General features: G+C 40.4%; 2 protein-coding genes across 2 annotated transcripts in view; one reads left to right on the top strand and one right to left on the bottom strand.

The window, feature by feature from the left end:
* Nucleotides 1–11,218, bottom strand: part of LOC123024287 (mitogen-activated protein kinase HOG1-like) — a 72,830-nt gene extending 61,612 nt beyond the window's left edge. Inside the window, exons 1-2 of the mRNA XM_044431838.1 lie at nucleotides 10,644–11,218; nucleotides 1,351–1,480 (exon numbers count right to left, since the gene is read on the bottom strand). Of these exons, the coding sequence (XP_044287773.1) occupies nucleotides 1,351–1,480; nucleotides 10,644–10,759 (246 nt within the window). The 5' untranslated portion in view covers nucleotides 10,760–11,218. The remainder of the gene's footprint in view (nucleotides 1–1,350; nucleotides 1,481–10,643) is intronic.
* A 1,465-nt stretch (nucleotides 11,219–12,683) lies between these two features.
* Nucleotides 12,684–23,202, top strand: part of SRPK1 (SRSF protein kinase 1) — a 33,912-nt gene continuing 23,393 nt past the window's right edge. Inside the window, exons 1-3 of the mRNA XM_044443730.1 lie at nucleotides 12,684–13,014; nucleotides 13,525–13,585; nucleotides 21,831–21,949. Coding sequence (XP_044299665.1) covers nucleotides 12,699–13,014; nucleotides 13,525–13,585; nucleotides 21,831–21,949 — 496 coding nt within the window. The 5' untranslated portion in view covers nucleotides 12,684–12,698. The remainder of the gene's footprint in view (nucleotides 13,015–13,524; nucleotides 13,586–21,830; nucleotides 21,950–23,202) is intronic.

The following is a 23,202-nucleotide window of genomic DNA, read 5'->3' as shown; positions in this document are numbered from 1 at the left end:
ATATTTCTTAGCTTGCCTGAAGAAATATGTTCAGCACAGAGAACACAATTCTACAAATTTTTTACTTAAGATCCAGAACTATGGAGTTGGAGTTATGGGGTTAGAAACAATTCTTGGGTTACTAGACACAGAGTTGGAGTTGAAAAAAATGTTCTAACCCCTACTCCTAATAAATTTAAATTGTAATATAAATAATAAGTTAAAATTTTCTATTTTACAGAGAATAATTTGAATAACCTATTTTTTCAGGTTATATTTTCAGGATATATTTTAACAGGTCAGGGTTCTAAAAGTGATTAAATGCCTTATAGGTTGAATGCTTTCAATCAATATAGGAAATATATAATTAGTTTATTTATTTCCTATACTGATACATAAATAAAAGATTTGAAGGTTTTATGTACCAATTCCACAGCCCTGTTCAGATCTCAACAACAGCTATCTTGTTGCAGTTATTTATTTGGCCATCACAGAGTGTATTGGGATTAGGGCAACTGTAAAAATGAAATATTCTGGTTAATGTATGCCTTCCTACTTTGACAGGAGCAACCACTGAAAGATATTAGCACTGAAAGCTTCTTCACAGGAACATAGCAGGAAGAAATGTTTTTGCAACATCCCTGTTGTAGTGTTCCAGAAGTACTCTGGGAAGTATTTTGCAACTGTTCCAACAGTTGAAAATTGTGGTATTAACAAACCCATTATTTCGTCATGACTTGAGTCTGCCTTCAGTGAATAGGTTCTGTGACAAAATCCAGAAATCAGAAGACATTTAAGACATGTCCCAAAACAGCAATTAGAAACTACTAACTGAACATAACCCTACATTAAGGGTGCAATCCTACACATATACAACCAGAACTAAGTCCTTCACCTCCCAGTATTCTTCAATAAGGGACCTGCAGGATATTTTTCTATCTAAACATGCACAGGATTGCACCTTGAACCATTTTAAAACCAGAGAGTTTTATTGGTAAGGAAATCAGATATAACATATAAATTGCACAGGACTTAATAACTACAGTATAATCAGAAACCCCTGAAATAGTTTATAGCTGGAACTGGTATGTGACGAACAGTACTGTTGGGGCTGGTACAGATGTTGAATTTCCCTAGCATTTAACTATTATTTAGGCATTGGGGATTAATTTCAGAATAATTTGCTCCCTCTTTAATACCTCTTCTCGTCAATAAAAACTTGAATGCCCCTTCACAACTCTAAATGCATCAAGTGTTAACAAGCCAGGGATCACTCCTAACCTAAGATTAGGTGAATTCTAACCTAACCTCTCCTAACAATCCTAATCTAGAAAACAAAATGCATACTTCTAGGTTTCTACTGGAACTTACATTTTCATGTTTCATATGTTTAAGCAGACGAAGTTCACGGTAGGTCCTTTTCGCATGAATGATAGACTGAAATGGTCTGGACAATTTCTTCACAGCCACTCGCAGCCCAGTTTTAACATCAACGGCAGAGCTATAAAAATGGTTTTAAAATCAGTATTAATAGATATCAAATCTGAAACATAATTTTTCTGTGAAAATACTTAACAGATATTTTGTTTCATTGGGAAACTGTAACGTTAAATTTGTGTCCAATAAAAAGGTTTATGTCAGGCTGTTAGAAAACAAGGGTGACAGAATTCACTCCAGAAAGTAGAGTAAACTGAATCATAAGAACTGTCCTAATAGTACATGGATGGATTTGGAAATTAGGCTTTAATTGTAAAAAAAATGACAAATTTTGCAATCATTTACTGACTCATGTCAAGAGATACAACAATGACTCCCTGTAACTTCCTTGAGTATTCAACTTCAATGTTCATATATTGCAACATTTCAGAAGCAATCTCACATTGTATTCAGATAAAACCATGTACCCACACATGTCTCACAGGAAGCCATTTGTGAAAATAAGACTCCAAATTCTTTTAGATTCTCTAGGCCTGAATGGCTTACAAGGAGTTATCTAGATACCTGCTTTTCAGAGACTTAGAGCTGATATATTTTCTTGAAAGCATTGTTTTAAAAAAATGAAATCCATTTTTATTTTGGCCAGTAAACATTCCCATGCTGGTACTCTGCCTCACCTGAATCCTGTGTTGCAAGAATCGGGGGGAAACAATTAGCAGCAAACCAAATTACACTTATGCTTTCATTTTTTAAACATCTGAATCAAGCTCTGCCTAGCAAAAACATTATAACTAAAAGAAAACTAAATTATTTAAAATTAGAATAAGGATAAGAAAAAAGGCTAACACATGATGGAAAATATAGAGCAATATGTTCATTTTCCTTTCATACTTCATTGCAAGTACTGCATAATTGTTAAAACACAGGCCAATTTTTTGCTATAATTACTAAGGGTGTGATTTTATGCACATTTAAACAAAATGAGACATGGTTGGAGCATTCTGGGAGCTGTAGGTCTTTTTTCCTATCTAAACATGTATTGAATTGAGCCCTAAGTTACCAAGAATGGCAAGCCACAATCCCTCCATTCTGAAGGGAATATAGATATAATTGCCACACTCCTAACACGCCAGTCAAAAATAATTGACTATGTTTGAATAGAAATATTTACATTTGGATAAAAATGTGAACGCAATAAACTATTTTAATTTAACCTGAGCTATGTTGTATAGGCACATTTAGTGGAACAACCTGGCCTTCTGTTTGATTTCTACCAAAAATAATCCTACTCAGAATAGCATCCTACCAAAAATAATCCTACCCAGAACCATTTAACTTGGTTCTACCCAACAAAACCTTCCAACCATATGTTTTAACATAAAACTGAAGGGAGAGACTTACTTTCCACCTTCTCCCAAATTCTGCAAAGTTCAGGCTAAATTTTATTCCATCCTTCTTTATGCATATTTTATATGTACATAGCCTGTCTTCCAGAACAAAAACATTGAAAGAAAAATCTAAGCTGTTGATTTCTCCAGTACAACATCCAAACTGTTTCTACAAAGTACAACTACTTATGAATTCTATAACTACATATGAATTTCATAGCCCTGGTTTCTCAAATAATGGTAATGTATTTCTTTAAACCTAAAGGATAACAAAGGTACAGAAAATGGGCTGGCTGTAGCTACTAAAGCTCCAGATGTCTCTTAAAGCTTTTAAAAGTAAGCAGAACAAGACTGATGAACAAAAAATAGAGCATGCCCTTTAGAGTGATCACTCAGAAGTGGCACAAAGGAATTGATCTAATATTTAGTTCAATTATGCCTTTTAGTGCAATTTACTCTAGAACATTAAGTCTGTCTTTTGCAGACTAGCCTGAAACATTTTCATTCTGTTTCTACAGTTTCAATTATTCTTCACTGTTCAATCTATAACGCAATCCCAGAGAGCATAATGCAGTGGAAAAGGCCTGGAAAGGCTTAAACCCTGATATTGGTTAAGACATGTGCAAACCCACTAGTGTTTTATACAAGTCACAAGGAAGCAAGCCAGACACTTAACTCCAGAGGCTAGCACATGTATGTGACTTGTTCAAGCATAGTACTTGCAGCTCAGCACGCTAGAACAGTTAATCCTTCAGTTCAGTCCAGGAACTCAAAAAGTTATTATGCTAATCTATTGTCAACATGGACTGGCAGTTGCTTTCCAGGTTTCAGGCAGGAGTTTTTTCTGCCTTGTCTGGGAAGGCCAAGGATTGAACTCAGACCTTCTACATGCAAAATATGTGCTCTATCCTGAGTGATGACCAAAGCTTTCCTAATTACTTCAGATTGAATCCTGAGCAAATGAGCCACACTTTGATCACACTGAATACTCAACAGGACTCAAGTTATCTATGACTAACATTTCACATAGACTTCCCTGGGAATAAACGTAATAGATAGGAACTTATTTTAAATGAGTGTACAATGCTTAATAAATGTTGGTTGCTTAAGAAGTGAATAATTATATGCTCCAAAACTATTCTCAAAGTTCACTACATTAAGAAAATGTTAGTCTGCGACTCAAGACTCTGACCTCATCCATTAGTCAGAGAATTAAGGGCTATGCCCCCTGTCTCCAAGAAGCAATATCATGGCAAGGCAGAACCCAAGCTGGATTCATAAATCAACCAGAATGGGAGCATCTAGAAGAAGCCTGCTTCACCCACCTTGCAAACAGGAACTGCAACTGCAGAATCTGGCCTCATTTATCAGTATGAGAACCAAAGGCCACTGAAAACATGCAATCCACCAGGTAAACATAATGGCATAATGGCAACTTGCTTCTTTGTAAGCAAGAACACCCTCTAAGAACTTTGAAACTAAGATCCAGTGCCTGACTGTTGTCTTTTCTAATCCCTCCTTTCTAATCTCATTTCCTTTTATGTTGTCTTTTCAATTTGTAAACCAGAGGGCAGGGCTAATTTATTGCCAACATTTATAATCTACTCCAGGAGACTTTCTTAGCTAAAGAATGGGTAAAAATGCTGCAAATTAATAAATAATAAATAAGATGTGTAATTAGAACATGTAGCCACAAAATGTGATACTGGGTGCAAGAAGTAGTATCCTCAGAATCTAAATTCTTGAAAGTTCTAGTTATTACCACTTTGCAAACATACTTTCAAATGCATTAGGTAACACCTAGTGAGATCTCAGAAATTAGAGAGATCAATAAAAAGGTTGGATAACATTTGGGTTTTGCTAAGAATAAGATTTTTAAGGTTTCCATTTCAGCTATAGTAAGAGCTTTTTAAATAACTGCCTAATTCCTCAAATTCCATTCTGAATTTAAGGCTACACACTCTCAACTGAAAATGGATTGTTTAGTTACTTATTAGATTTGTATAAAAACCACCCAATTGGTCCTATTTGCATAGCTCAATAAGCAACCCTGTGAATAGGCAAAACAGTGAGGGTTATTCATGGAACAATCCAATGTGGGCTCAACAGGAGATTGGTGAATCCATCTCCATGGTTCTCCAGCCATTATGCCAGTGTCTGCAGTAATTGCTGCAGTGAATGCTCTGAGAAAAAAGAGCCACAAAAAGTTGAGGGGAACATTATCTCCCTGTTCTGGACTACTTGGAGATTGGAGGAAGAGTTCTAATGGTGGAAAATACTGAGAAGTGTCAGTCCAACACATAAAATAAATACGATTACATTGTTAAGTGGAAGGTATCCTGGCTCCTTTGCTGAATCTTCTTTTGCCACTTCTTGTACTTTTACCAGTGTTTTTCAAGTGAAAACTCAGCAACTGGCCCCTAATAACTGCGCACAAATTAGCCTAGATGCAGTCTGCTCTTGGAACTGCAGGTGGCGCAGTGGTTTAAACCACTGTGCTGCTGGGCTGGTTGATCGAAAGGTCACGGGTTCAAATCTGCACAACGGGGTGAGTTCCCGTTGCTCTGTCCCAGCTCTTGCCAACCTTGCGGTTCGAAAGCATGCAAATGCAAGTAGATAAAAAGGTACCACTTAGGTGGGCAGGTAACAGCATTCCGTGCACCTCGGTGTTTAGTCATGCCGGCCACATGACCACGGAGACTGTCTGCGGACAAACGTTGGCTCCCTCGGCTAGGAAACGGAGATGAGCACCACCTCCTAGAGTCAGGCATGACTGGATGTAACGTCAAGGGGAAACCTTTACCTTTTAGTCTGCTCTTGTCACATTCCACATATGTTACCTATTCCTCTTCCCCATTCCCTTGACACCTGAAACATGCAATTAAAGTGATCAAGACTTGACACATGTTGGACAGCTGTAAGTGCAAACTTACACAAAAGTGAGATCTCTAAGAGCAGCAGGGGTTTTTGCTGCTTTTCCAGGCAGCCAGTTAGCTGATCTCCATAACTCATGAAATTGCTCTCCTGGGTTTAGACAGCACAAGTCATTCTGGATCAAACAACCCCTAGCACAAACCATGGGTTATTAGAGTTGTTTGTTGCTGAAATTTAAGCCACACTTCAGGAAGCAGTCTAGACTTGGACTACACAAAATGCACCACAGCTAGTTTCTCATGACAGGTTGCCATATTGTCAATGTGGTTTATGCCTGAGTAGGCATGTTTAGGACAGTAGTGTGACTATAAACTTTGCTTAACATATGTCAAAGCACTGATACCCTAAACAAAAGTAAAAGCACTTACAGCAACTGGGACTGTTTAACTTTAAAAAGTTGAGTAAAGGGGGGATATCATAGAGGTGTTTAAAATTATGTATGGTGTGGAAAAAGTGGGGAGGGAGAGAGTTTTCTTCATCTCCCATAGCAATAGAAGTTGGAGTCATCACATGATATGGGTTGGTGGGAAGCTTAGCACAAATAAAAGAAAGTTTGTCACACAACATATAATTAAACTATGGAATTCTCTGCTACAAGAAATGATGATGGCCACTAATTTGATTGGCTTTAAATAGGTTAGGGTCTTAGACAAATTAATGGAGGAGGAGGTGATCAGTGGCTACTAGCCTTGCTTTGTGCTACCTCCTTTACCAGAGGTGGCATTCTTGCATACAACAGCTGCTGAGGAACCTGGGCAGATGCAGGTCTTGTACCCATCCTGATTGAGGGATGCTGTGTACAACTGGATTGCCACTGTGTGAACAGGGTGTTGAACTTGATCATTGGTTTGATCTAGCATGGCTTTTCTTATGCTTTTATGTTCTTATATAACAAATCACAGATCTCATTCCAGATACACTGAATAAAGCATACTATTATTTAAAATTAATATCCACATTTTGAGGTCAAGAATAAATATAGGACAAAAATATTGGATTTCATTTATTAAGAGCTTGAAACTGGGTGCCAGGAACTGGCAAATTATCATGGGCATTGAGATCGAGCATCTGATTCCTTAAAAAGATACCAAGATTATCCACATGTTCTGGGTGATCTCATACCATGAAATCTCTCCAGCTCCCTCGCGTGCCAATTGGTTTTATGTTTTGTTGTAGGGTTAACTGCCAAGTTGTTTAGCTCCTAAATAATTCATCAGTCCAGGTTTGCACATCACCCTCAATAAACTAATAATAAACTGAGCATAGGTTGCTGATTAAAAGCAGAAGTGGCTGCTCTTTCCTACTTGTCCCTAAGAGCACACTGGTGTGTTTAACCCATAGGCTGTTCTTATATGCATGGGATTGATTTCCAGTTACTCCCGCAAAGCAATATAAAATCTGTTAAATGAGCAGTGCATCCTGTAACATTTTCTACAATTGTTCTACTCCTCTGTGGTTCTACTCCTCTGTCAACTATAAATAACTGAACAGTATTGGTATTACCTATTTTTAAGGGAAATATCTGCAAAAGGAGAACCCAATTTAATTTTTTAAAAGTTGGTGACAGAAATCCATCCAGCTGGTATGATTTCCTGCACATAGGTATATGGTACTCACAGGGAGGAAGAGTGCTATCAATAACTCACATCACCAATCTAGGTACTAGAAAAAACGACTGGGACCTCCAACAAAGTAGTGCCACAAATCACCAGCTCCTAGGGTAGCCACGAGAAATATCTGTGCCCAAGGGCTTAATCTGGTTCCTGAAGGTTCCCTCCCAAACTTTGTCCCCTCTTCACTAAGCATTCTTGCTAATGGCAGGGCTTCCCCTTTGTGCACCATTCAAAAGGGAAATACTCACTGTTAGCACCAACCAAGCAGGGATCTATGTTTGTGTGCTTTCTTACTCACAACCATGAGCATCATGTAAAGCAGAGACGCAACTTAGCAGAGTCTTGTTCTTTACTCTGAGATTTTCTCAGAATGGAGAAAACTAAAATGGGGGTCAGGGAGGGAAAGCAGCTTGAAGTCCTAATTGGGAGGTTCTACTCCTGTCATCCAGCCACTAGATGGATCCTTGGGTCAATCTAGATCAGGGGATCAAAAAGGTTCCCCACAGCTTGAATTGGGAGCCTTAAGCCCAGTTTAAGACCCACACAGCGAGGTTTAAGAAAGAGTATGATGTGAGAAAAGGACTTTTTTTGTTCAATAAACCCAAGGCTTTCCCTTCCTGTACTATATAACACTAGAGAGATCAAAGTTTGTGATGGCTGCCAATGTAAAACCTTGAGGAAGTTCTAGAAAGTGGGAAAGGGAAGCTTCTTTCATCCTGAAACAGTCCTGTATGGTACAGGGAGGCTTGCTATGAAACAAATAAAATACTGCATTAAAAAATTTAGAAACCAGAATTGAGACAACATAGTTTAGATATTTTTTCTAGGAAAAAAACCCTGCATAACAAGAACCCTGACGGTCTTGCTTAAAGTAGGAACAGCACAATCCTATGGATCCCTAGACAACATCTAGAGGACCACAGAATCTTCTTGGAGTCAGGGCTGCAACTACAGTCAGATCCCCCTCCTCTGCCCTGCAGCCAATGCAGAAAGAACCATGCCAACCACTTCCCCAGGAGCACAAAAATTATCTCAGAAAAGGGGTTCCAAGAGTTGCAGAGCGGGGATAGAAGATTGGTGTTGCCACGATATGAGGTAACCTGGTGGCATTTCAGCCTCCTCCCCTTGCACTCCCAAAGCTGCAGTTAGACAAAGTCTAGCTGTTTTGCAGGACAGGAATACTGCAAAGGCAACATACACATCTTCACTCCTCCTGCTCTGCACAGAATAACTGTAAACCTCCATGCTGGAAAGGATATACATATCCCCATAAGGGTGTGTCCTGAATTGTGTTAATATATAAACTTTAAAACATTGAATTATACAGCCATAGAAAAATAAATGGAAGTACAAAATCTGAACCTTTATTTTCAATATAAAACTGGCAATATGTGCATGTAGCTCTTGCATAGCCTTTAAATGGTCTCCATTAAGAAAACACAAAAAGATGGGGCAAATGTATAAACATATACAGAATATATTTTGTTGCCAAATAAATTTGACCACCATGAATGTGTAATGAAAATATCATACAATGTTGGGTTACTTTTAAAGGGACTTGTATGTGAAACATTTAAAACAAAGTGCTATAGTAGACTGAATTCAAATGGTAATTAGTTTAGTCAAATTTTACATGCCACCATTAACATGCACATATATTTATCCTGAATCCTCTTTAAATTCCAATAAACTGTTTTCTGATGATCTTTCCCCACAAGTAATGTGGGAATTACTTGAGAATCAATTTACCTGCAACATGGGTTTTTAAAAAATGCTCCATTTCCTATACACTGAAATAATTTGCAAAGGGTGATGTCACCTGGATGGTTCAGTGTTGGGTGCAGCTTTCCACAAGTCATAGCTTCTAGAAGGACCCCAAGATTATTCTGACAGCCCACAAGAATATCTTCCAACTCCACCCTGTATGTGACAGCAGTGCTTTTAGATGCAGACATACTGTGCTTACTGAATAACACTAGTATGCTCTCAGCTGAAGATTTGTTCCTTATGTAATGATTGCTTTATTTATTTTCCATATTGTATCACATCATTACTACATCATACGAATGAAATAGTGGTGCCATTTCTGCACATAGGGTAGTCTGTAGACACAGTAACATTCCTTTAAATGGGGGTTCTTGAAGCTTCTATTATTTTCCCCTCCAGGAAGCAAAAGTGTAATGCATCTTTTGCTGGACAAAATGTGGTAATATCTAGCACATATGAGTGACATCACTAGTTCCTCTCCTAATCTATGCTATGCCTCTCAAGCGATTATTCTTTCTTCAGCAGCTGAACACTCAACCTCTGTAGTACATAACTTCCTCAGTCTCAAGGAAGACTATCTTGCCCCATTCCCATCAAGGTTACTGTGGTAATAATAGGTAACATGTTAGTCTTGGAGTGCCAGGTTTAATAATGCTCAATTGAGCAATCCTGGGCCAGTCACTCTCAAGCTAACCCACCTAACCGAGTCGTTGTCAGGATGAAAAGAAGGAAAATAATCTATGTATATCATTCTGAATTTCTCTGAGGAAAGATGAGATAAAGGTATAATAATTCATGCTACCGTCAATCCTTTCCATTGTGCTAGCTATGGTAATATTGCTTTATCAGTATCAGTCAGATGATGCAATAAGAGAATGCTGTATTACTCTGACGGAACAACTTTTGGCTAGCAAGACCCTAAATTTATCAAACCACTCAAGAGTGTTTCCTCAATATCAAGTCTCCTTAAGTAGTCTGATGTGAAGTTCTCAAGTGACATTGAAATAGGGAAATCAAGCAACTCTTTTTTACCAGGATCTAGCCAGTTAGGAGCTCAGAGCAAGGTACAGCGCTGTGCACATATTAGAGAGAAGCGAAAGACAGCAGAAGACAACTACAGGAGGGGAAAAGATCGAGATACCTCAGTACACACTGCGATCGTGCCTAACGTGCATCAGTAAAATCTACACAGCCCAAGCTTCAAGGCAATGGATAAGCGACGCTCCCGCCAACACCCGCAACCTAGACGCGATGGCTTGAAACGCCAAAATCTAATAGGTTTCATTTGGGCAGGACGGGGACAGCAACACATTCTGACGCCGGTTTTAGGAATGCTCGCCAGCTGCAGGGAGTGACAGGCCTTGGGAGAACATGAAGCTTGCTCTGCCTAGATCCCTGCACAAGTGTGGACCAGAGAGAAGAGGAAATCACTGAATGCGGAGTGCACACACACACACACACAACGGACGGCGAAGTTTTTCCAAACCTCCCCGCCCCCCACCGGCCTCGAGCGGCAGCAACTCACCAGACAGAGCCGTAAGCGCCAGAGCCCACCGGCGAGAGGTTCTGGTAGCGCTCCGGTACCTCCCAGACCGTCTTGTTCAGCTCTTGCCGATAGAACGTGGGCCGCTCCTGGGTCATCGCGACCCTGAGCCCGCCCCACCCAGCGCAGCCGGGAGGGGGAGACCCTCAGGCAGAACCGTTGGCTCCTCCCCCTGCAAAGAATGGGGGTTTCCTGCCCGGAGGGCGGAGGATGGAGAGGTCCCTCGCGCCCAGCGGCCGCTTCAGTAAGTGACCGCGCCTGGCCCAAGTGCCTGCTGCCCCTGGCCGAGCGGAGTTGAGGGCGCTGCGGGTCGGCGGGAGCCCTGCAGGCGCTCGCTCGGCCTCCTGCACAGTCCCTCGCGGAGCGGACCAACAGGTGAGGCGAGGGGTCCTCTGGGGAGCCGGAGCTGGTACTGAGGGAAAGCGAATAGTTAAGCAATGACGAGGACTCGCTACCGTCTGACTTCTCCCGACCTCTTCCTAGATTTCCGGCCAGCCGATCGCGGATGTCTCGCGAGAGCAGCGGTACGGAAAAGCTGGAGGCAATGTCCCAATATGGAACCTCGCTCTAGCGCCCCTCTGAAGAACGCAGCCCGCAATAGGAATGTCTCGCGAGAAACGGAAAGAGGCGAGAAGAAAGTGAGGAGGGAAGGTAGAGCTTGACGCCAAGGCGGCGTTGCCTCCTTGGCGTAGCGGCTGAGGCAGCTCGGGTCCGCACGCATCTACTCGCAAATAAATCCCAGGGTTTACACTCTCAGGTTATTTCAAGTGCAGTCTCCACGCGTGGATCCATTGAAATAACAATAATAATTTCAACATGCTGTTTTTCACCGCAACTTATCAGATCAATAATTAGGCAGAACTAATCTATGCATCTAATCGCGTGGAGTCTGTGAACTGATTTTTTTCCCAAAATATTGTTCTTGCTAGTGCTGAACCACTATAAATTAGCTGTAATTGCTGCTGCTTACCTTTGTATTTGAGAAAGATGGACTCACTGGAGAAGAGTTTAATGCTGGGAACAATTGACGGCAAAAGAAGGGGATGACAGAGAATGAGGTGGTAAGGTGGAGTCACTGAAGGACGTGAGCTTGAGTGGACTCTGGGGGATGGTGGAGGACAGGAAGGCCTGGAGGAATGTTGTCCATGGGGTCACGATGGGTCGGACACGACTTCGCGACTAACAACAACCACCTTTGTATTCGAAACGATTTGATACTCTACCATACAACAGGATTGTCCACCCTCCCCAACCATAAAACATCTTTTTACCGTCTGCATGCACAGGTACATGAGCATAACTAGACTGTTTCAATTCCTTGTACAGGGGTAAGGCTGAGATCAACATAAGCCGCACATATGCACGTTGAGATTGGTATCTTGTTCATTTGCACCTATGTCTATCCCGCTGCTTGGGTGGGTTGAACTAGTAGCATCCAAATGCGAGGTTCTGCTCATTTTCAAGTTCTGTGCATATACACCTAAATCATATAGGTTGCAATACACTGAAACAACCTATAAGAACTTACGCTATATAGCCATTAAATGGAGTTGCCATTCATAAAATTCCAATCTGAAACTTAGCATTTAAGTGGACTCAAAACTATCGAATGAACTTAAAAAAAAATATGAACGGAAACACAGCGGAAAGTGTGCATGCAAACCATTATCGCTATGGTCTCAACTTCATTCGTATGTTTAAAAGAAAAAAGAATTTCCAATCCTGCGGTAATTTTAACTGCTGTGAGCTACCACACCATCTACTGGTGCAAAAGACACATAACAAAACATAATCTCGCGCTTGAGAGTGCCAAAAATGCATCCTTCCTGTCATGCCAGGTTGTGTGTGGCTTGACAACTCGTCCACAGCCAGAACGGATGGCGGGCACGTCACAATCCCACCTCCAGCGACACCACATCGTTAATATATGCCTTGCGCGAGGCTTTACGTAGCCCCAACTTCCCGGTGCTACTAAATCTGGCAAAGCCGTGAGAGAGAGAGCAGTGGAGCGCAGACGAAGGCACATGCGCTCCGCACATGGGGCAGGGGGAGGCCGGCGAGGGGCCCAACGCGCGGCTCCAGCACCTGCCTCTCGTGAAGAACAGGGGGAGGTGCCGCACGCGCTCAGATGATCCAGGAGGAGTGGCTTTCCTGAGCAGCCCCAGCTCAGAAGGAAGTGACAGCAGCAGCGTGGAGGAGATTTGGTGGCGCGCGCAACGGCGCGCGAAGATACCGGCCATACGCACGCGCCGACCGGCTCGCCCGCACCCGGCGCAGGCGCAAGGAGCATCTTTAGAGCGCACGCGCGGGGGCTCCGGGGGGCAGCCGTCTCTGGCCGCCATGGAGCGGAAAGGTAAGTGTGCTCGGCCTCGCTGACCATCCCGCTCAGCCTCGATCTTGTCGTCGTCTCCCGCTCTTATCGATCCCCCTGCTCTCCCAGTCAGGGTTCATCCCTGGGCCTTTCGGGGTTGGCGTTTCAAATCCCCAACGTTGCCCCCATTTCACACGATCGCGCTTCTGTTGTCTTTCTCGTATCCTGTATGGCTTTTCCTCGAGTTCTTACCGAACATAACTGCCTGTTTTTCAGGCATCCTGAAAATGTATAGCTCCCCCGCCTCGTTGTGTGCATGAGATAAAGTGGGTGACATAATAGCCGACCTCCAGTAACATTATTTAATGAGGGTAAAATAGGTTTGTGTGAATGTGTGTCTTTCTAATGGAGTAAGACGGGTTAATGCTACTGCTGTGGAAAGATAGGGTTAATCTTAAACCAGAGTAAGCCTAGAAGGGTTGAAGATGCTAACAATGAACAAAACAAAAGCTTCCTGACTCTTCTCTCTGCTGCTCCCTTATTTTGTTCCAGTTCTAGCACTGCAAGCCCGGAAGAAAAGGACCAAAGCCAAGAAGGAAAAGGCCCAGAGAAAGTAAGTATGAATGACCACTCTCATTTCATGTCAGGATAAACTGGTGTTATGGACAGACCACCATAATTACCTGAACTGGTTTGAGGAAGCTTGTAGACTTCATTAAGTGACAGAGTTAAGAATCTATCATATTTCTCTTCCCGACATGACAGTTATTCTCTTATTAATAAATAACATAACATAAGCACAATCAAACATGGTTCTGTATGTATTGTATAGAATAGAATTTTCAGAGAACTAGCCATGCTAGTCTGTTTCATACATAACACCTTAAAGACTATCGGTGTTATTCTGGCATAAACTTTTGTGGGCACTGGCCACTGCATAAGTATGATGTGTTAAACATTCTTGAACAAAGACATTTCAGAGACAAGATATCACTATGAAATTGGTGAAGTGCATTTCATCAAGAGATTCAATTTTATTTTATGCTTTTAATGAAGACAATATGTGTGTTTTTTAATTAACTTCTGTAAGTTACTGGCTCACACATTGCAATCGTATCTATATCACCATCTAGTAATATTTTGTGAATGGCAACGGATAAAGTAATGATCACTGTCTGTACTTTTGCATTTCAGCTGCCTCTGATGACAGAGTTATCCTGATCTGCCAGTTTAAGGTCACAACTTCATGTATCTGATGAACTAGACAGTTGTCACAAACTGTTTATGGCAGATTAAAACTGTTAGTCTTTAGGTGCCACAAAACTCTTAGCAGCATTTTAGACAGCTCTTTTGTAAAGTTTCATCTTCATTGCCTGGGAACCTGAAATAATACATAACTTTTGTTGGATAGACTAATTATTAGTTTTGTATTGTATGCATGCCTTTTAAACTGATGTAATATACAGTGATTGAAACAAATATGCACAGTTTAACTTTATGCATATAGATACAGCATTGAAGAACACTGTATAGAAGATTTAAGGTTTACATTTGGGTTTGTATTTTCTATCTAGCTGTGGATTTTCAGGTAATTGTTCTCAATAATGATCCTTTGGTTGATAATAAACATATAGATATCTTAGATCCAGAATGCTTGAAAAATAGTAGACAAGTTTAGAATAATACGTAAGTAGTTTAGGTGTGAATGCTTGGAGGTAAAATTTAGAAAATAAATAATAATAGGAGTGTGTTCTTTATTTTGTACAGTTATCTTGTCAAATTATTGGGGAACACCCCACTCAAGCTGAGGAGAAGAAGTTACATAAGCAACAATCTTATGGCTCATAGGCAACATCTGAGGGGCCATTGGATACTTAAGATTCCCAGATCTGAGACTTAGAATTGGTGTTTTGACCTCACAGCCTGGATCAGAATTCCATCCCCTTGCAGCTAGCATCGAAAGAACTGTACCAGCCGCCCTCCTAGATCAGGAAAACAACTTTGGAGAAGGGCAGCACTTTGGGAGACAGGTAGGGGAGGGGACTGGAGATACCAGGATATGAGGTATCCTGCAACCCTCCAGCATCCTTCTTTGCCTCTCTGAGATAGGTGAGCCTGTTTAGCAGAAAATGCAAGGTAGGAGAACTGATAGTGAAGAATGCCCCTGCCATTTCTCTGAGTTCAGGGACTTACAGGCATCACAATAATATTGCACCCTTAAACTGTTTTAGCAACCACCCATAGGAAGGATTCCTTCCATTTTCCACCTTGTTATTATGACTAGCACACAACTTTGACAATGCAGCACTCCCTGAATTTTAAATATAGACATGTGATTTTTCCAGGTGCTGGATTTTAAAATTTATTCTTGTTGTTTTAAATATGAATTTGCATTTAGACAAAGTCATAGGGTTTTCAAGGTAGAAAAGATGCAGAAATGGTTTACCATTGCTGCCTTCTATGCAGTACTAAGCAAAGTTACTTTGAATATTACTGCCCTTGTCTATGAAAGAACCCTCCACCAGTTTCAGAATTGGGAAAGCAAGCAACTACTCTCTTTCCTGTGCCCTACTGCGTCTATGTACTTTTGTTACTGCAAAGATACACTTTCGTTCTTCCCTCAGTGTCTTCAACCTAGGCCCTACCTTTTATAGTTATGAGAAGAAAGATAGATATAGAGGTATAATTATCTTTCTAAGCGCACAGTTCTTCCCAAAGTCCCGATCCTTCAAAGCTGTAGAAGAGCCTGAGCATTTGACAAAGTTTTCCAGTGGTAGAAGGGCTGTAAAGTATAAGCAGTTGGCCACAAGCCAAGTTGTCATCATCATCTAACCTTGAGCTACGCTTTGGTGGGTTATGGGGCAGGACATTGAGAAGATGTAAATACTGATCCAGGGCTCAACATGTTATTGCTGACTGAATTGAGGAAGATGTCTAGATTCTTGCTGCTGTGCAGTATTATCCCTCAATGACCTTTCTTTGATGAGCCATTAAGTTCTATATGGAAATTGCTTCCTGGATCCGGGAAGTTTGTGGCTGTAATGGACTACTAAGAAACGTAGGAGATTGTGGCTTTGGCATACATAAAAATGCTATAAACAGTGCACATGGCATTTGTTACAGTACAGTGGCTATAAAAGTTACCAGTGCTATTTACCTTTTGAGTAAATGCATCTGTGAGGCATGTCAGAAGATAACTGCTGCAAACATTGTTTCTGTAATAGCCACATACAGCTCTATCCATATATGTCAGTCCTTTGCTCTTTTCTTCTGCCGTTATCAGCACTCTCCTAGCTTCCATTTTCTATTGTCTTTTTATTCACACAGCCAGATGTGCATATGACAGAACCCTTTAAACCCCAATGTCCTTTGTATTCAACAATACATCGGACAGTACATGAATATAGTACATAAGACAGTACTCTTTGAATACTAAAAGATTGTGTGGGGGGATCTTTTTTGTGAAGCATGTAAATGTCATTCAGTAAGATTAGAAACTACAAATAGATTGCTTTTTAAAACTCTCCCTTGAAAGATTTTTTTGTGCAAGACTGTTAATGGCTACAAAAGAATGGAAGTGTAGTGATTTTTAACGTAATTGTTAAAATAATCTGTTGGTATTTATCATGAGAATGAATGCCTGCAGAAGTAATGCACAAAGTAATCTGGTATACTAACTCCAGGTAAGCAGAGTACAACTGAAAAAATAAATAATGCTGAGGTTGTTTCTTAATAAATTCATATACTTTTATAGTTTCAAAGCTAGTGACTAGCTGGCATGTTTTCTTTTTTTCTTTTAACAAAACAGGAAATTCTTATTCCTAGGTTTGTGAGAGAAGCAGCAAGAGTTTTATGTATTTGCAGATTTTAGGAATAAGTGCTTAACTAATTTTTCTTCATAGGATATGCAGTCTCTGCTCTAACAAACATAGGGCATAAAGGAGTAAGCACATTTATTGCACGGCAGCATGATGTAATACCTTGTGGGCTGATTAATCTAACATACTAGTTCAAACAGCTGAGGGTGCAATTCTGCCAGCTGTTATGCACTAGTGAGCACAATTCATTTGAGTGGGACTTACAATGTGAAGACTTGAGCAAAAAAAGAAAAACAAAAATGGGAACAATTCTGGGAAAAAACTACATTTTCCTCTCTTTTTCTGCATTTTTTGGGCCTTCATGTCTTTACTTACAAATGAGTAACTAGAAGCAGAATTCTAGGTGGCCTATGTTAAGGTCTGTTGCTTATATGACATGTATCTGCACCTTCTGTACACTAAATGGGAAAACTTTTGTGTGTGTATTAGATTGGTGGCAATGAAATGCATATGCTAATGTGGATTTGCATCATGCTAAAACTGCAGAACAAAAAGCTTTTGAAGTGGAACTTTCTGACATAGAATTTTACAGGGAAAAGCTTATGCAAAATTTGTCAGTTATCTTTTTTTTTCCAAGCCCTAACTCCTAATTGTATTAATACAACAAATTGATAGCATTGCAGGCCATTGCTGAGACAAGGTTCAAAAGTAATGACAACCCACTGGCATTGTTGGAGCGGCACACATCAGGAATGCCCAGTTGTTGAACTGTGCTCTCTGATATGCAAATCTGGAATTCTGGCTTAAACTCTTGAGTTGTTTCTCCCTCAACAATTGTATATCATGGCACACATCCCAGTTTCTAGAGTGTTTCTAATCCAGAAACAAAGCAGCAAATGAGTGATCGGGAGACAAAACTTTCACTCTCACAACCCATAGTGAGTTATTACATGTGAACTAGATCAAAATACAAAATAGCAGATGCACAATATTACTAAGGTAGAATAGCAGTTGGGTCTACTTTCTGGGTTTGGCAAGTCATTCTTCAAGGTAATGAAGAACAATTTTGGACTTAAAGAAAACTGACTATATTTGCCATGGAAATAGGACCTGAGTACTCCAAAGGCTTGTTTGCATCTCATCCCATTCCAGTAACATTCAAAGATCCGTAAAGAAGACCATCATTTTGGAAATGTGCCATAAAAGGGCAATTTGTTCAACAGTCCAAGCTGCTGTAATGAAAGAAGTAGAGAAAAATTTAGCATGTTGTATAATCTCTTATTATGCATACTGCTTGTTGCAAGGGCTGATTCCCAAGTATTTTAAATATATTCCATTCTTGCCCGCCTCTCTAAAACTGCTAGCCCTCTTTCAATCATAGGGATACAAAAGGGGGGTCCTAAAAATAATACTTTTTCTTCTTCTCGATGTAATTGTACTCAGTGGCTGAATGCTGCAGTTGTGCAAATATGTCAAACCAAAGTGTGTTTCCACCTTGCACTTTGCTACTAACTTGTCTTTACACAAAGTAAGCCTTTTCTTTTTCTTGGCAAATATTTTTAATGCAAACATGGAAGACAAAACAAAATCCAACCTTGTGAGGTCTGTCTTTCAGAATGCATACATTATCTGCCCCCAGGTCATTGATACTTTCTGTTAGATTTCATGTTGCCCTACTGCCAGTTTGTCTCCCTTATTCCAGGTTGAGTATTTATGCTGCCTTTCACTTGCATGCATTCCGTATGAACCCAGAGCAGCATAGAAATCACTTGTAGGTGTGCATATGGTATTTAATAGTACGTAGATCCATGGGAAAAAAGATTAAGTCTCTTGTGTTATGCAGAGGGTTGCAATTTTTCCTTGCAAGCAGATCTGTTTGAGAGGAGGAATTGCAGGTAGCTGTGTGAAGGTGTAAGCTCCAACTGAAACAGGGCAGGTTAACTTGCAGACAAGAGGTTCAGTTCTCCTTCAGAGTAAATCTGCCAGAGGAGAAGGCAACAGTCTACCATGGGCTGTTCAGATATCACAGAGCGAGTGAGTACCTCTTTCATGAATAAGATGTGCAGGTTGGAACTTGAGTTGGTTTGCAAGAGGAGCTGCTGACCACAAATTATCCAGAGCGTACATTTCAATTTCATCTTGCTTCTTATAATACTTTTCCGTGCCTTTTCAGGTCTCCATTGCTTCTTACATTTGATTCAAAAGGGTAAATATTTAACAGAAGTACAACATTATAGCATAAGAGCACTTATTTGTCCAGCTTGTTTCTCTCTTAGTGAAAATTTGTGGGATAAAGATTTTATGAAACATGTTCTTTCTCTATTTTATATAATTGTTTTAGGAAGAGTTAGAAGAGTCATGGACATCTAAAATGAGTTTCTGGCACCAATGAGTTTGGTATTTTGAAAACGTGTTCATACACTGGCCGTAGAGCTCCTATAATTAAAAGCAGTTACTGTGATGGTGGTTCCCCCTCCCCCACCCCGCCATCCAGTTTAAGGAAGTGATTTATTGAACAGGAAATGCGGTGAGTTCTTAGTTTAGGGAATGAAAAACTAAAGGGCAGAGGTGTGCCTCTGGCAAGACTTTAAAAGGTGGTAAGCATCACAGGACTATAGAAAATCTCTGGTCATTCTGGAATGTGGCTAAATTTTGCAGGAAGCAAATCAGCTGAGATCAACCCTCTCCAGTGATGCTGCAAGCCATTTACCTGCAATGCAGTGCTGTGCATCTGCAGCTAGGTGGTGGAGGCAGATTCCTTTTCTCTTGCTTCTGCACAAGAGCTTTGCTGTGTTTAGGAACAGCCAGCACCCTGCTTGCAATTCATGCACTCCATTACCTGGACCAGTGAGCCATTTGATTTTTGATGGCTCTTTCGAAAACTGTTAGTCCATCTTCAGAGATACCTTTATCAATGGGAGTCCGTGCTTCATGCAGGTATGCATTCCTTTCTTTCCTTGCAGTTATATTAGAAAAAGGGTTGATTACCTCAGCAAGGACTTTTGAAAGCACATAAATCTTCCTTAGAATACTAACTCAATTGTTATTCCCCCAGCTCTTGGCTCATAATCTTTATCAGACAGTTAGCTTGAGAATGAATCCATTGAAGCTAAGCTGCAAAAGCAAGTAGATATTCAGAAGTTTTCAGTGCTTATTAGAGTGGATGGCTGCAAAATGTTCTTGTATACTACAACAGATGCTTTCACAGCTTCTTTTAAAATTTGATGTGTTCCTAGCCATGAAGCAGTTTTATTCATTGGAAAGTATCTCAGCCTTTTGTCCCTTCTTGTGAGGTGGCTTATGAATTTTTTGAAAGGCAGAAATAGATGGGAAGATGCTTCTATGGTTTTCTGTGTTCTGATTAACCAATTTACTAGAATAGATCATTGATTTTCTTTATAGGAATCCACTTTTTGGTTCCAAAGTATTTGTACAGTATATGCATATTTTACTGTTCTGGCCTGCAACTATAAAGATTTGGAGCACATTTTAGAAGGGGTGGGGCAGAAGCAATTGTGGAGATTGGACTGAGTATATTTAAGGATTAAATAGTAAAAGTACTCATACTTTCCAAACTGTAGTAGTGACAGTATTGTCTTTGAAATGCAATCATGTCTTTGCAGTGTTAGTGTATTTTACTGACTGAGAAATCACTTGTTTTAAAAATGTAAGGATTTGAAATACTTAATTGCAAAAATGTTAAAGTCTTTAGTCTGTGTGATATGGCATTTTGACTTCCTTTAGAGGTTCACAGCAGTTCTCAAAAGCTTTATGAAGGATTTCTAGTAACTTCCTTGGTGCAAGAAAATTGTGCTTCTCGTGAGATGAGTAATTACAGAATATTTGTTGCATTTCATACAGCATCTTTGATTGGCTTATTACACCAAGACCCAACTAAATCTAATTCATTGTTCTTGTGTTCCTTAAAGTGTAGCCTAATTAAAGTACTATATAATCCTAAATAAATAAAAAATAATAATATGGCTTAACGATTGTTCTGGCATGTATGATGTAATTAACAAAAATAGCTTTGCTGAGATGGGTGTGGCTTTCAGATGGATCATATTGATTTTGTCCATATTCATTTTTTCTCCAAGTTCAGAATTTATTGATTAGCATTCTATTTTTTTCATCGCCTGGAGCTGTCAACGCTCATATTAAACTACACCACTTTACAGTCAGGTTTATGTTATCCCTATGTGTGTTATGTTTGAATTAGGCTTTCTATGCAAATTTGACTTGTAATTTTTGCCAAAGAAATATGTAGGAAATTAAAGTGAATCTACATGATATGCTGAGAGGAGATTTCACTTCAAAATGTTTTCACCAGGTTCTAGATGTGTAAATGATGACTATTTGTTGTTTTAGACAATTATTATGTAGTTACATTGTAAAAGGAAAAAACCTTCAGTAATTCCAAGCGGTTAATAAAATTAGCTTGTTTTTTTTTTTGGTCATTATAGAAAATTTACAATATGAATTGAGTCGCTATAACAGTCGAAGCATGATGTACACAATTGTTTTTCCCTAGTCAAAAGTGGGTTTTTTCATTCACCTTTATTACATTATTATGTTGAAGAACTTTCAAAGATGGGGTTCTCCTGTCTGGAAGTCCACTGAGTTTTTTGCAAGGTTGAAAAGTATGTGGTTATCTTCCATAAGATGATAAAGGACGTGAAGCTACTCTAAAGGGCTATCTCTAGAAAAGAATTCTGAAATCCAGATTTTTTCATCCACATTAAACCCACCAACAGATGGTTTTATTAGAAGAGTTCTGTGAGCCATCACCACTTGTTTCTAATCATGGTGCTGACCTGTGTCAGTCCATGTGCTGCAGCAGAGGTGGCCTCCAAAGTTTGCTCAGTTTTCAGGAACAATTTTCTTGGAATGTAACCTAAAAGGGAAAAAAGGAACTTTTAAAAGCCTGTTATTATCCATCCTCAAATGGAACCTTAATCTTTGTGTTAGCCTTTCTTCCTCCGTTGTTGAGTGCTCAGATGAAGTCAAGCTTATGGCTTATAAATGTATCATGTCCCTCAGGCCTGAAACTCAGCATCGAGGCCCTGCCACCCATTCGGAGAATGATATTCCTGAGCAAGAAGAGGAAATCCTGGGATCAGATGATGATGAGCAAGAAGATCCCAATGATTATTGCAAAGGTGGGAGGTCATCGTTTTGCAACTTCTTTGCTTTAATTTTAGACCAGTAGCTAAGGATGCTTGAAATCCTTTGTGTATAGGCCAAATAGTGAATTTGCTTTGTTCATGGACATGATATCTCATTTATACAGATTATTTCATGGATTAATAGACCTAATGTTGTTTTATAATAAACTCAGTCATTCAATGGACTAGGTTTTTGTTTGTAAAACAAATCAAATGTGTTAGTAACGGAAAAATAAGTGTGTTATTTTAGGTATTAACATTTATTTTTATTTTAAATGTGTTCATGCTTTTAACTGCAAAGGCAATATCAAAATAGCAGAATTAACATCAGAATTTTTTTAAAAAATAAGGAGGAAAATTGGTCCAGGGCATAACACTCAAATATATAGCTACAAACATGGCAAGCTAAAGCCAAAATAAGGGAGTATGCTAATTTAATGCCCTAAATTAAAATGTGCTTACCATATTTTTCGCTCTATAAGACGCACCTGACCATTAGACGCACCTAGTTTTTAGAGGAGAGATCCATGGAAAGCTTCCTGATAATCACAGGCACATTCCCCATCACTTCCCCATGGGCATTAAAAGACGGGTTGCCATTTGAAAACACACACCGACCTGTGATGAACAGCTCTCACCTGCGCGGAGGAGGGGGGCGGAGCAGGGCACGCTGAGCGCGTGCCGGCCAGGTGTGGTGCAGCTGGGCTGGCAGCATGCCGATGGTGGTCTTCCGGGCAGCGCGGCAGCAGCAGGTCTTACCGGGCAGTGGTGGTGAGCAGTCGGTCTCTCCGTGCGGCTGGCGGGTTAAAGCCCACGGCTCCTCCTCCTCTGCACCGCTCCCCGTGAGTGAGCGGCACAGCTCTCACCTGCGCCGGAGGGGGGGGCGGTGGAGCAGGGCGTGCCGAGCGTGTGCCGGCCAGGTGGTGCCACATGGTGCAGGTGGCCGGCAGCGTCCCGGGCGTCGGGCACACACACATTCGCTCTCTAAGACGCACAGACATTTCCCCTTACTTTTGAGGGGGGGAAAAGTGCGTCTTATAGAGCGAAAAATACAGTAATTTAATGCCCTAAATTAAAATCTGCTAGAGACACTACCTGCAGTGTGGTGGGAGTCCCAAAGCCTTGTCACCCCATAAAAAAGGCTGTTTGAAATATTAGGATTGGATTAGCCCCACGCAGAGATCGAATTTGTGGCAAGTAGGAGTGAACTCAGTCCAGTTGGAGGGAACCCACAGTGGTGAGACCAG

Source organism: Varanus komodoensis, unplaced genomic scaffold, assembly GCF_004798865.1.
Source record: "Varanus komodoensis strain SLA01 unplaced genomic scaffold, ASM479886v1 scaffold1, whole genome shotgun sequence".
NCBI classification, from domain to species: Eukaryota; Metazoa; Chordata; class Lepidosauria; order Squamata; family Varanidae; genus Varanus; species Varanus komodoensis.
This window is presented reverse-complemented; position numbering and strand designations above follow the sequence as displayed.